Below are 12,971 nucleotides of genomic sequence, written 5' to 3' on the forward strand. Positions count from 1 at the left end.
GTTGTGTTAGTTTCTGCTGTACAGCAAAGTGAATCAGTTATACATATACATATATCCACTCTTTTTTAGATTCTTTTCCCATATAGGTCATTACAGAGTACTGAGTAGAATTCCTTGTGCTATACAGTAGGTCCTCATTAGTTATCTATTTTATACATAGTAGTGTGTATCAAATGTATTTTAAATAGCCAGCATTTGTACTCTCCTGCTCTCACAATTACTGTTTTTCATATCATATTTGTGTGTGGATGATTCTCTACCTTTACTGTATGTTTGCCTTTCCCATTTCGTTAATTGTCTTGTTTCTAGTTGTGGCCTTTTCTGCTTACAAAAGTTCCTTTAGCATTTTGTTGTAAAGCTGCTTTGGTGATGCTAAATTCTTTTAGCTTTTGCTTGTTTGTAAATCTTTTGATTTCTCTGTCAAATCTGAATGAGAACCTTGCTGGGTAGAGTATTTTTGTTGTAGGTTTTTCCCTTCCATCACTTTCAGTATATCATGCCATTCCTTTCTGGCATAGAATTTCTGCTTAAAAATTATCTGAAACCTTATGGGGATTCCTTTATATGTTTGTTGCTTTTTCTTTGTTGCTGTTAATATTTCCCCTTTATCTTCAATTTTTGTTAAATTGATTACTATGTGTCTTGGAGTGTTCCTCCTTTGGTTAATCCTGTATGGGACTCTGTGCTTCCTGGGCTTGGATGACTGTTTCCTTTCCCAGGTTAGGAAGGTTTATAGCTATTATCTCTTCAAATATTTTCTCAGGCCCTTTCTCTCTCTCTTCTTCTGGGACCCCTATAATGCAAATGTTGGTGCGTTTGACCTCGTTCCAGAAGTCTCTTAGACTGTCCTCATTTCTTTTCATTCTTTTTTCTGTTCTGTGGCAGTGATTTCCACCCGTCTTCCAGCTCACTTACTGTTTTTCTGCCTCATTTATTCTGCTCTAGATTTCTTCTAGTGCATTTCAGTTTTTGTATTCTTCAGCTCTGGTTGTCTCTATACATTCTAACTCTTCGTTAAAAACTTCTTGTAGCTTCTCACTCTGTGCGTCTGTTCTTTTCCCGTGTTCTTGGATCATCTTTATGATCAGTACTCTGAACTATTTCTTGGGTACATTGCATATGTCCACTTCACTTAGTTGTTCTTCTGGGGTTTTATCTTATTCCTTCATCTGGAACATATTTCTCTGCCTTCTCATTTCATCTAAATTTGTTTGCATTTTTATGTATGTGGGAGGTTAGTTATGTTTCTCAAACTTGGAGAAGTGGACCTCTGTAGGGATTGTCCTGTGTGTCCCTTCAGTGCACTCCCTTTCTTCACCCAAGGGCCAGGGACCAGGTGGTCCCAGGGTAGGTTCTGACCTGTGCTTGGGGACTCATATCCACAGGCTGCAGGACTGTAGTTTTCTTGCATCTGGTGTCTGCCCCCTGGTGGGTGAGGCTCATCTAGAGGCTTGTTCATGCCTCTGGGTGGGAGGGGCCAGTGTCTGCCCACTGGTGGGCAGAGCTGGGTCTTGGCCTTCTTGTGAAAATGTAACAGTCTATACAGTGGTTGCCCTTATCAGTTTTTGGACTGGTAAAGGGTTCATAAGAAGACTCACATTTTAATCCATTTTAGGAGCAAGCAAACAGATGGAGTACAGCTGAGGCTACAAAGGGGAATCAGCCCTCATTGGTTAGCTAATGGTCTCTGACCTCCCCAGGCAGAAGGTGTCCTCACTCTCTATGGGACCTGGGAGTGTGCAGGTAAACTCAGGAGAGGGCCGGCAAAGAAACAGATTTGAAGGAGAACGGTCAATACCAGGTTTTGACAATTTTATTGGAAAATAAGTACAGTCCATTGATCAATGATATGTGCTGTACATGAATCTGGCATCTTACTGTATAAAAATATTTGGTATCTGCTGCAGAATTATACAAACAAGTTTAAAAATAACCCTTCATCATTAACCAGTGCAAATATAATTTATCAAAAAATCCTTGAAAAAATGGCTCAATACCCTTTCTTTTATTGCAAATAAAATAGAGGCAGAAGGGGGAAAATAAAAATTCTGCTAAGCCAGTTTTAACGACTGGAAATGAACACTTCATTGCATTTGCAAACTTAAACAGGCTGACCAGAACAAACAAAAAAATTACCATCAGATAATACAGTAAAATCTAATTAATGGGGAAGGCCTGAAAGGAAGAGGTTAGAGGAAACCCTAAAAGAGATTTTCAAAAATTAAATAAGATAATCTGCAGACATTTTTAAACAATAAAGCACTACACAAATCTATGTTATATGTGCAAATTACTTCTGAAGGCACCTCCAACAAAGAGACACACCCACACCTCTCCTGCAGAGAGCAGGGCTCCTAGCTGGAGACAGAAAAAACTTCCCATAAAGTGACAGCCAACAATAAGTACAATCAGACTGAGAAAAAGAGAGCAAGTGCCTTAGGGCAGTTTCTTGGGGGAAATCTCTTGGAGGAAGTGACTTGGAGTAAATTTTGAGTTTCAGTAAAATTCTGGTCAGCTGGAGAAAATGTGAGGAGAATTTCCAGTCAGAGGAGACAGGAAGGAGAGGCAGAGATGGAGGGGCACTGGGGGCAGGTATGAAGGTGCACAACTTGGGATTCACAGAGCAGGACCAACAGGGGTCCAGCTGTGTTGGGGTGGTGAGATGCTAGTGGGAGAATGTGGGCTTTAGCTCATGAACCAGGAAGGAGCCGGTGGAAGTATTCTAGTCAAGGCAGGATGAGATCAGAGCAGCATCGTGGGAAGGCTGGTTCATCTGGGGCCATGTGTGTATGACAGAGTATAAGGAGGAGGTGACTTGGAAGTTGTCCTTCCAAAGAAGGGACGAGTCAAGTAAAATGCAGAAGAATAAGGTAGAACCGAATGGTCATTCCAGGGGGAAGGCATTAAGAGGTGGATCAATTCTTTGCAACTCTTTCTCTTGAAATTCTCTCTCTCCTGCAGAAAGCTAAGGTTATTGCAAACCCTTCTAATACTGGAGAATTCCTTTGTTCATTGAAATGACAGTTTTAAAGGTCTGTGAAGTGAAATTCCATCTTTGGAAAGTGACTGCCAGCTGTCAAGGGGTATGGGAAATGCAAGGCAAATGGAAAGTTCTCCAAGAATGCGTCTAATTTCCCTGGGAAGTACGGGTCTCACTGTGCCTGCAGCAATGTCCAAGAGAACCGCTTGAGGACCAGTGACCCTGCTGTCCCCAGACTGGGCCACAGCCCTGCCCTCAGACTGTGGGTGACTTCCTAAAGCTGTCTATAGAAGGTATTTCCTGCATGTTCATTCCTCTTGTTTGCTGCCTCAGTGCCTTTTCTCAGCAGTTCAAACATTCAGACAGGGCATCTGCTGCCTTGTTAAAGGACTTCCCAAGCCCTCTGCTCTGAGTTGCCCTGGCCACAGGGCAATTGTCACTACATCCTGCTCCCTTAACAATCCAATTCTAGGTGACCTCAGGGATAAGGGACTACACAGGTGTGTGGTATGACTGTACAAGTCAGTGAGGCCCAGCCCCGCCTGCAATGCCTGAAGACAGGAGTCACCAAGGAACTCTTGGCTAAGCTTCTCTGCTACCCGAGGGGCACGTGGACCTCCAGTGGCCGTTTCTCCTTAGAGTCCAGCTGAGTGGCCGGGGACAGCAGCTTGTGGTTGGCTGAAGGCGGCTGCCGCTGGACTGGCATGTGGTACCTGACCTTCTTCCAGAACCTCGAGTTCGTAGACTGCGACCCTTCTCTAATGTCCCCTGACCAGCGTATGGCCCCTTGTTTCTGCTTAATGAATTTAATGGATTCTGGCATTTTCTCATAGTCTGGGATTTTCTCTAGCTCCAGCAGGACAACTTTAATTCCTTCCTGAATGAGAGCGTTGTACATGGCTATCTGCTCTTCAGATGAATTCCCCAGCCAGCAGAATCCTGATATTTCTCGGGCCAAAATGATGATCAGTCTTCTGCTTTTCTTTATGGTTTCATTAGCAACCTCAACAATGCCTGAAAAACACGAAGCACAGCAAGTAAACTTTCAACTTACAATCATTCCCTCCAGAACCAAAACCCCTCAAGGTTCTTCCCACCCCATGGCCTATGTCTCCTAATGCTCTTTTTTCTTGCCTTACCTAAGATTGAAGGAGTTTCTCATTTTATAGAATAGATCAAAAACTGACCCACAAAAGGTGAGTATTTCATGCAGGGGTCAGAGTACTTTAAGTAGAAATTTATAAACTTTCTTGTTAAACCACTGGATCTGTATCACTCCTATTTTACCATCAGTTGTAAAGTAACTACTGGATCTAACTAGTTAAGTTTTCCAAAACGAAAAAAACTTAGTTAATTGTTGCCCCAACAGAATATAAGAAAAGTAAACACTTTGCATTTAATATGAAAATCGTCATCATGCACCACTTAAGAGGCTCTCAAAATTGTCAAATATGTACACCCAGGTCACAGTCTTCCAGAAAGAGGGAACCCAAGTTTAGTAATTAAATTAGTTTTACAAGACTATTACTTTTTCCATTGCATACATACTTTCCCCAACGTAGTCGTCTCGGCCACTGATGAACAGCTTATATCCACACTGTTTTTCCAAGACCTCAGGTAAGACGTTAAACACAAAAATATCTGAGTTAGAGGTGGACCCTTCCCCAGGGGTCTTTGGATATAGTATGTATGCATCATACGTCTTTCCATCTGAAGCTAAAGAGAAAATGCAATATATTTGGAACCAAAAGAAAAAAAACGAGATTTGGTAAAGTCAATATCGCAAACATGCATTTCATAGTGAATTATTAATTTTGTGTACAATGGTATGAAGCAACAACACCAAAAGTATAATGCCTTTTTAAAGTGTTCATCTCTTACAAGTTTACATTTATTCTGTTTTACTACAAAGTTCTTATATTATTTGATGGTCCCCTCATATGCAAACATTCTTTACCCCTCAGTATGGAACTATCCTTATCTCACTGTTCTCATCTTCCCCAAATGTCTAAGCCCTGAATTCTATCCATTCTTCCTTTTATATATTAGTGTAGTGTTAGTTTTTTGTGAGGCTTAAACAAAAGAGAGAGTGCTTCCCTGATGCATGAAAATTACATCATTTCTTCCATTTGATGGCAGATCATGGGGTGATCTGTGTTCTACCCAGCACAGAGCAAGTCCTCAGCCACAGCTTCTGAATAACTGGATTTATAAGCAGATGCTCTAAATGCCTGTGTATCCCACCATTATGAACACCAGAGCAGTAACTTAGAAAATAATACTATTCAGTCTATTTGGTTAAGAAACTATAATTATGTATAATTATGTTATTTTGTATATGCCACATTTCATTTTAAAATTTAAATAAGACCCCTCCTAGTTAGCTTTTACATCTCTTAACTATCCCAACAAGAAAATACTGCATAGAATACAAAATTGTACCTTTTTTTGGGAGAAAATCATAGAAAGAATCTCTGTACCAAAGCACAATGTCAACCTTGAAGACTTTATAGATGAAAACAGAGCATGTAATTACCAATGTTAACATGACAAATACACCAATTGTGGGCGTCTGGAAATCAGGGGCTACAGCAGAAAAGAGGGAAAAAAATATTAGAACCCAAAGAATTTAAAAATTGAGCATAGCAAATTAAATATTATCATCCCAGAGAAACCATATTTGGGATTGGCCTGTAATCCCAAATCCCAGACAATATTAACCCATTCATTATCATCTTTTATTAATGAATACTAATGTACAAAGTCATTGAGAATGGATACTGTATAAAACTAAGGTGCACTGTATTAAATTTTCACCTAAGTCGTATGTAATAACATAGAAAAAATACCAAAGACCATAGGATACAGCATTCCATAGGACTATGAGTAAAGTCAGAGTCACTCAAAAGCCTACAAAAGTTCTACAAAAGTAGAAGAGTCAGGTGGAGAAAGCTGAAGACAGGGGGAAAGGAGAAAAGGGTTTAGGGATGCCAGACAGTGTTTCACACTTCCACATCCTCCCAGCTTCACATGCTAGTTATTCATGTGATGACTGCAGAGGAGTCATGTGGAGAGGTAAGGGGGAGGAGAGTAGAGAAAGAATGAGCCTTCTAAATGTCAGGGGCCGAGGAGGCAACCAGAAAGCTCTGTTATTTTGCTTTTCCAATTTCAGTCATTGATCCATCTGCAGTTGAACTGGCTATCAAGTGGAACTCAAGATATCCGATTGGCCCAATTGATAGTTCACATTTACAGTCTTAATTACTGTCGCTTTGAACAAGATCATGATATCTGAAGTGTAAATCTTCCCGATTTGTCGTTTTTATTCAAGACCACCTTGACTAGTCTTGCCCCTTTACATTTCCAATATGACCTTTAGGATAAACGTGCCCACAACAACATGCCCACACAAATGCACACCGACACCTGCACAAATATTGCTGAGATTTTGATTGGAATTGTTTTGAATCTATAGATTAATCTGAAGGGAGCTAACATATTTATAATACTGAGTATTTCAGTCTTTCAATCCATGGATATTGTATATCCCTCCATCTATTAGGTCTTTATCTCAATAATGTATTTTTAGTTTGTATCACAGATTTTGAACAGCTGCTGCTGGATTTATTCCTACATACTGAATATTTGATAGTTTTTGATGCTACCGTAAATGTTATTTTTTAAACTTAATTTCTATTTGTTGTTGGTATTTGCAGTAATACATAGAAATACTATATATAAACATATACACTAGTGATCGTGCTAAATTCATTTACTAATTCGAATAGTTTGTCCATAGGTTCTTTTAGATTTTCTTCCATGTACACATTCATAAATACCGTATTTTAATTCAACTACAAATTATCTTAAAATATTTCACAAACACTTTAGGATTTTTTTATTTAAGTATAGCTGATTTATAATGTCATGTTAGTTTCAGGTGTACAGCAAAGTGATTTAGTTATATATACAAATATGTATATAATTCAGTTAGATATGTATATATATTGTGCATATATATATATTCTTTTTCAGATTTTTTCCCCTTATAGGTTATTACAAAATATTGAGTATAGTTCCCTGTGCTATACAGTATGTTCTTGTTGGTTATCTATTTTATATATATTAGTATGTATATGTTAATCCCAAACTCCTAATTTATCCCCCCCCTCCCCTTCCCCTTTGGTAACCGTAAGTTTGTTTGCTATGTTTGTGAGTCTATTTCTGTTTTGTAAACAAGTTTATTTGTATCTTTTTTTTTTTTAGATTCCATATATAAGCGATATCATATATTTGTCTTTCTCTGTTTGGTCTACTTCACTTAGTATGATAATCTCTAGGTCTATCCATGTTGCTACAAATGGAATTATTCTACTTATGGCAGAGTAACATTTTATCGCTAATATATACCACATTTTCTTTATCCATTCATCTGTTGATAGACATTTAGGTTCCTTCCATTGTTAAATAGTGCTGTTAGGAACATTGGGGTGCATGTATCTTTTTGAATTATAGTTTTCTCTGGATATATGCCCAGCAGTGGGATTGCAGGATCATACGGTAACTCTATTTTTAGTTTTCTAAGGAACTGCCATACTGTTCTCTATAGTGGCTGTACCAATTTACATTCTCACCAACAGCATATGAGGGTTTCCTTTTCTCCATTTCCTCTCCAGCATTTATTATTTGTAGATGTTTTGATGATGGCCATTTTGACAAGAATGAGGTGACACCTCATTGTAGTTTTGATTTGCATTTCTCTAATAATTAGTGATGTTGAGCATTTTTTCATGTGCCTGTTGGCTATCTGTATGTCTTCTTTGGAAAAATGTCTATTTAGGCTTCTGCACATTTTTTGCTTGGGTTTTTTTTTATTATTATTATTGAGTTGTATGACTATTTGTGTATTTTGGAGATTAATCCCTTGTCGGATGCATCATTTGCAAATAATTCCTCCAATTCTATAGGTCGTCTTCTCACTTTGTTTATGGTTTCATTTGCTGTGCAAAAGCTTTTAAAGTTTACTTAGGTCCCATTTGGTTTTGTTTTTATTGGCATTACCTAGAAGATGGATTGGAAAAAATATTGCTGTGATTTATGTCAAAGAATGTTCTGCCTATATTTTCCTCTAGGAGTTTTATAGTATCTGGTCTTACATTTAGGTTTTTAATCCATTTTGAGTTTATTTTTGTATAGGGTGTTAAAGAATGTTCTTTTTTAAAAAAATTATTTATTTATTTATGGCTGTGTTGGGTCTTCGTTTCTGTGCGAGGGCTTTTTCTAGTTGTGGCAAGTGGGGGCCACTCTTCATCGTGGTGCGCGGGCCTCTCATTATCGTGGCTTCTCTTGTTGCGGAGCACAGGCTCCAGATGCGCAGGCTCAGTAATTGTGGCTCACGGGCCTAGTTGCTCCGCGGCATGTGGGATCTTCCCAGACCAGGGCTTGAACCCGTGTCCCCTGCACTGGCAGGCGGATTCTCAACCACTGCGCCACCAGGGAAGCCCTAAAGAATGTTCTAATTTCATTCTTTTACATGTAGCTGTCCAGTTTTCCCAGCACCACTTATTGAAGAGATTGTCTTTTCTCCACTGTATATTATTGCTTCCTTTGTTTAATTGACCACAGGTGTGTGGGTTTATTTCTGGGCTTTCTATCCTGTTCCATTGATCTATATTTCTGTTTTTGTGACAGTACCATACTATTTTGATGATTGTAGCTTTTCAGTGTAGTCTGAAGCCAGAGAGCCTGATTCCTCCAGCTGTTTTTCTTTCTCAAGATTGCTCTGGCTATTCAGGTTCTTTTGTGTTTCCATAGAGATTTAAAATTTTTTTGTTCTAGTTCTGTGAAAAATGCCATTGGTAGTTTGATAGGGATTGCATTGAATCTGTAGATTACCTGGGGTAGTATGGTCAGTTTGAAAATATTGATTCTTCCAATCTAAGAACATGGTATATCTTTCCATCTGTTTGTGTCATTTTCAAATTCTTTCATCAGTGTCTGATAGTTTTCGGGGTACAGGTCTTTTGCCTCCTTAGGTACGTTTATTCCTAGGTATTTTATTCTTTTTGATGTGATGATAGATGGCATTGTTTCCTTAATTTCTGTTTCTGATCTATTGTTAGTGTATAGAAATGCAACAAATTTCTATGTATTAATTTTCTAACCTGCAACTTTACCAAATTCATTGATGAGCTCTAGTAGTTTTCTGGTAGCATTTTTAGCATTTTCTATGTATAGTGTCATGTCATCTGCAAACAGTGACAGTTTTACTTCTTTTCCAATTTGGTTTCCTTTTATTTCTTTTTCTTCTCTGGTTGCTCTGGCTAGGAATCCTAAAATTATGTTGAATAAAAGTGGCAAGAGCTGGCATCCTTGTACTGTTCCTGAGGAAATCTTAGAGGAAATGCTTTCAGCTTTTCAGTGTTGATTATAATGTTAGCTGTGGGTTTGTCATATATGACTTTTATTATGTTATGTTCCCTCTATGCCCACTTTCTGGAGAGTTTTTATCATAAATGGGTGTTGAATTTTGTCAATAGCTTCTTCTGCATCTATTGAGATGATCATATGGTTTTTATTCTTCAATTTGTTAATCTGGTGTATCACACTCATTGATTTGTGCATACTGAAAAACCCTTGCATCCCTGGGATAAATCCCATTTGATCATGGTGTATGATCCTTTTAATGTATTGTTGGATTTGGTTTGCTAGTATTTGTTGAGGATGTTTGCATTTATATTCATCACTGATATTGGCCTGTAATTTTCTTTTTTTGTGGCATCTTTGTCTGGTTTTGGTATCAGGGTGATGGGGGCCTCATAGAATGCATTTGGAAGTGTTCCTTCCTCTGCAATTCTTTGGAATAGTTTCAGAAGGATAGGCATTAACTCTTCTCTAAATATTTGGTAGGATTTGCCTGTGAAGTCATCTGGTCCTGAACTTTTGTTTGTTGGGAGTTTTAAAATCACAGATTCAATTTCAGTACTTGTAATTGGTCTGTTCATATTTTCTATTTCATCCTGTTTCAGTCTTGGGAGACTGTACCTTTCTACGAATTTGTCCATTTCTTTTTAGGTTGTCCATTTTATTGGCATATAGTTAGTTGTTGTAGTCTCTTATGATCCTCTTATGACACTGTATTTCTGCAGTGTCACTTGTAACTTCTTTTTTGTTTCTAATTTTATTACTTTGGGCCATCTCCCTTTTTTCTTGATGAGTCTGGCTAAAGGTTTATCAATTTTCTTTATTTCTACTCTGATCTTTATGATTTCTTTCCTTCTACTAACTTTGGGTTTTGTTTGTTCTTCTTCCTCTAGTTACTTTAGGTATTAGATTAGGTTATTTGAGATTTTTCCTGTTTCCTAAGATTGTATCACTATAAACTTCCCTCTTAGAACTGCCTTTGCTGCATCCCAGAGGTTTTGGATGGACATGTTTTTTTCATTTGTCTCTAGGGGTTTTTTTTCTTATTTCCTCTTTGATTTCTTCAGGTGATCCATTGGTTCTTTAGTAGCACATTATATAGCCTCCACATGTTTGTGTTTTTTTGCAGTTTTTTTCTTGTAGTTGATTTCTAATCTCACAGTGTTGTGGTTGGAAACAATGCTTGATATGATTTCCATTTTCTTAAATTTACCAAGGCTTGCTTTGTGGCCCAACATGTGATCTATCCTGGAGAATGTTCCATGTGCACTTGAAAAGAATGTGTATTCCCTGCTTTCAGATGGAGTGCTCTTATAATTATCAATTAAGTCCATCTGGTCTACTGTGCCATTTAAGGCCTGAGTTTCCTGCTTGATGCTCAGTCTGGATGATCTGTCCATTGATCTAAGTGGGGTGTTAAAGTCCCCCACTATTATTGCCTTACTGTCAATTTCTCCTTTTATATCTGATAACATTCTCCTTATATATTGAGGTGCTCCTTATATGCTAGGTGCATATATATTTACAATTGTTAAATCTTCTTCTTGGATTGATCCCTTGATCATTATGTAGTGTCCTTCTTTGTCTCTTGTAACAGTCTTTATTTTAAAGTCTATTTTGTCTGATATGAGAATTTCTACACCAGCTTTCTTTTGATTTCCATTTGCATGGTATATCTTTTTCCATCCCCTCAGTTTCAGTCTGTATATATCTCTAGATCTGAAGTGGGTCTCTGGTAGACGATATACATATATATGGGTCTTGTTTTTGTATCCATTCAGCCAGTCTGTATGTTCTTATTGCCATTTTGTTAATTGTTCTGGATTTGTTTTGGTAGGACTTTTTTTTTTTCCTTTTCCTCTTTTGTTCTCTTCTCTTGTGATTTGATGACTACCTATAGTGTTAGTTTCCTTTTTTGTGTGTATATCTATTGTAGATTTTTGGTTTGTTGTTAACATGAGGTCTTGGTATAGCAGGCTATATATATACATTATTGTATTAAGTTGCTGATCTCTTAATTTCAAATGCATTTTAAATATCCTGCATTTGTACTCTCTTCTTCTCATGATTACTGGTTTTCATATCTTTGTGTGTCTATGATTTCCTGCCTTTACTGTATGTTTTCCTTTACTGGTGAGCTTTCCTGTTACATAATTTTCTTGTTTCTAGTTGTGGCCTTTCCTTTTCTGCTTATAGAAGTTCCTTTAGCATGTTTTGTAAAGCTGGCTTGGTGGTACTGAATTCGTTTAGCTTTTGCTTATCCGTAAAGCTTTTGATTTCTCCATCAAATCTGAAGAATAACCTTGCTGTGTAGATTATTCTTGGTTGTAGGTTTTTCCATTACATCATTGTAAATATACAGTGCCACTCCCTTCTGGCCTACAGAGTTTCTGCTGAAAAACCAACTGATAAGCTTATGTGGTTTCCCTTGTATGTTATTTTCTGCTTTTCCCTTGTTGCTTTTAATATTTTCTCTTTATCATTAATTTTTGTCAGTTTGATTACTACATGTCTCGGCATGTTCCTCCTTGGTTTAATCCTGTATGGGACTCTCTGTGCTTCCTGGAATTGGGTGACTGTTTCCTTTCCCATGTTAGGGAAAATTTCAGCTATTATCCCTTCAATTATTTTCTCAGGTCCTTTCTCTCTCTCTTCTCCTTCTGGGAACCCCTATAATGCAAATATTGGTGCATTTGACATTGTCCCCAAGGTCTTGTAAACTGTCCTCATATTTTTCATTCTTTTTTCTGTTCTGTAGCAGTGGCTTCCACCACTGTGTCTTCCTAATCTAATTTTGCAGCCCCATGGTAGGTCTATGGGTCTGAACTTTTAAAAGCAACCTATATGATTCTGAAAATAAGTGGTCTCAAGACCAAACTATTAATGGAACAAATAAGGAATACTAATGGTGAAATTTTGAGGAAAATAATTTTAGTGCAATGAAAAAGAAAAGGAGGCAGCAAAGGAAATAAGGGTACAATGAAGTAAGAGAAAGTACAAGAAGAAAAGAGTAGAATTTTAAGGAGAGTTGGCAAATGCTGCAGAGTATCAGTGAAATGAGGAGGGAGAGGAAGCTGAGTAACACTTGAAAGAGTCTGTAAGAGGCTTGAAATATCCAGTAGGCCATGAGGAATCACTGAAGCCTTTTAAGAATAAGAAACACAAGATGGCAGAGTAGAAGGACCTTGAGTTCACCTCCTCTCACGAGCACACCAAAATCACAACTAACTGCTGAACCACCATCGATAAAAGACTGGAACCTACCAAAAATGACATTCTACATCCAAGGAGTTAAAGAAGAAATCATGATGAGATGGTATGAGGGGCACACTCGCAACATAATCAAATCCCATACCACCCAGGTGGGCAACCCACAAACTGGAAAATAATTATATTGCAGAAGAAGTTCTCCCACAGGCATGAGAGCTCTGAGCCCTACATCAGGCTCCCTCACCTAGGAGTCTGGCATCAGGAGGAAGAGCCCTCAGATCATTTGGCTTTGAAGGCCCATGGGGCTTCACTGCAGGAGCTCCACAGGACTGGGGGAAAGAGATTCCACTCTTGGAGG

At 38.1% G+C, this 12,971-nt stretch overlaps 1 protein-coding gene across 14 annotated transcripts in view; it reads right to left on the bottom strand.

The window, feature by feature from the left end:
• Positions 1 to 1,795: 1,795 nt before the first annotated feature.
• IL1R1 (interleukin 1 receptor type 1) overlaps positions 1,796 to 12,971 on the bottom strand; it is a 100,647-nt gene continuing 89,471 nt past the window's right edge. For 11 of the 14 annotated variants that reach the window (XM_036873116.1, XM_036873110.1, XM_036873117.1 and 8 more), the window contains 3 exons: positions 5,423 to 5,566; positions 4,529 to 4,696; positions 1,796 to 3,994 (listed from right to left, as the gene is read on the bottom strand). In XM_036873116.1, coding sequence (XP_036729011.1) covers positions 3,576 to 3,994; positions 4,529 to 4,696; positions 5,423 to 5,566 — 731 coding nt within the window. In that variant the 3' untranslated portion in view covers positions 1,796 to 3,575. Of the gene's footprint in view, positions 3,995 to 4,528; positions 4,699 to 5,422; positions 5,567 to 12,971 lie in introns of those variants that run through there. The other 3 variants (XM_036873115.1, XM_036873108.1, XM_036873119.1) reach the window with 3 other exon arrangements.

The sequence above is a fragment of the Balaenoptera musculus genome, chromosome 13 (assembly GCF_009873245.2).
Source record: "Balaenoptera musculus isolate JJ_BM4_2016_0621 chromosome 13, mBalMus1.pri.v3, whole genome shotgun sequence".
Lineage (NCBI taxonomy): Eukaryota > Metazoa > Chordata > Mammalia > Artiodactyla > Balaenopteridae > Balaenoptera > Balaenoptera musculus.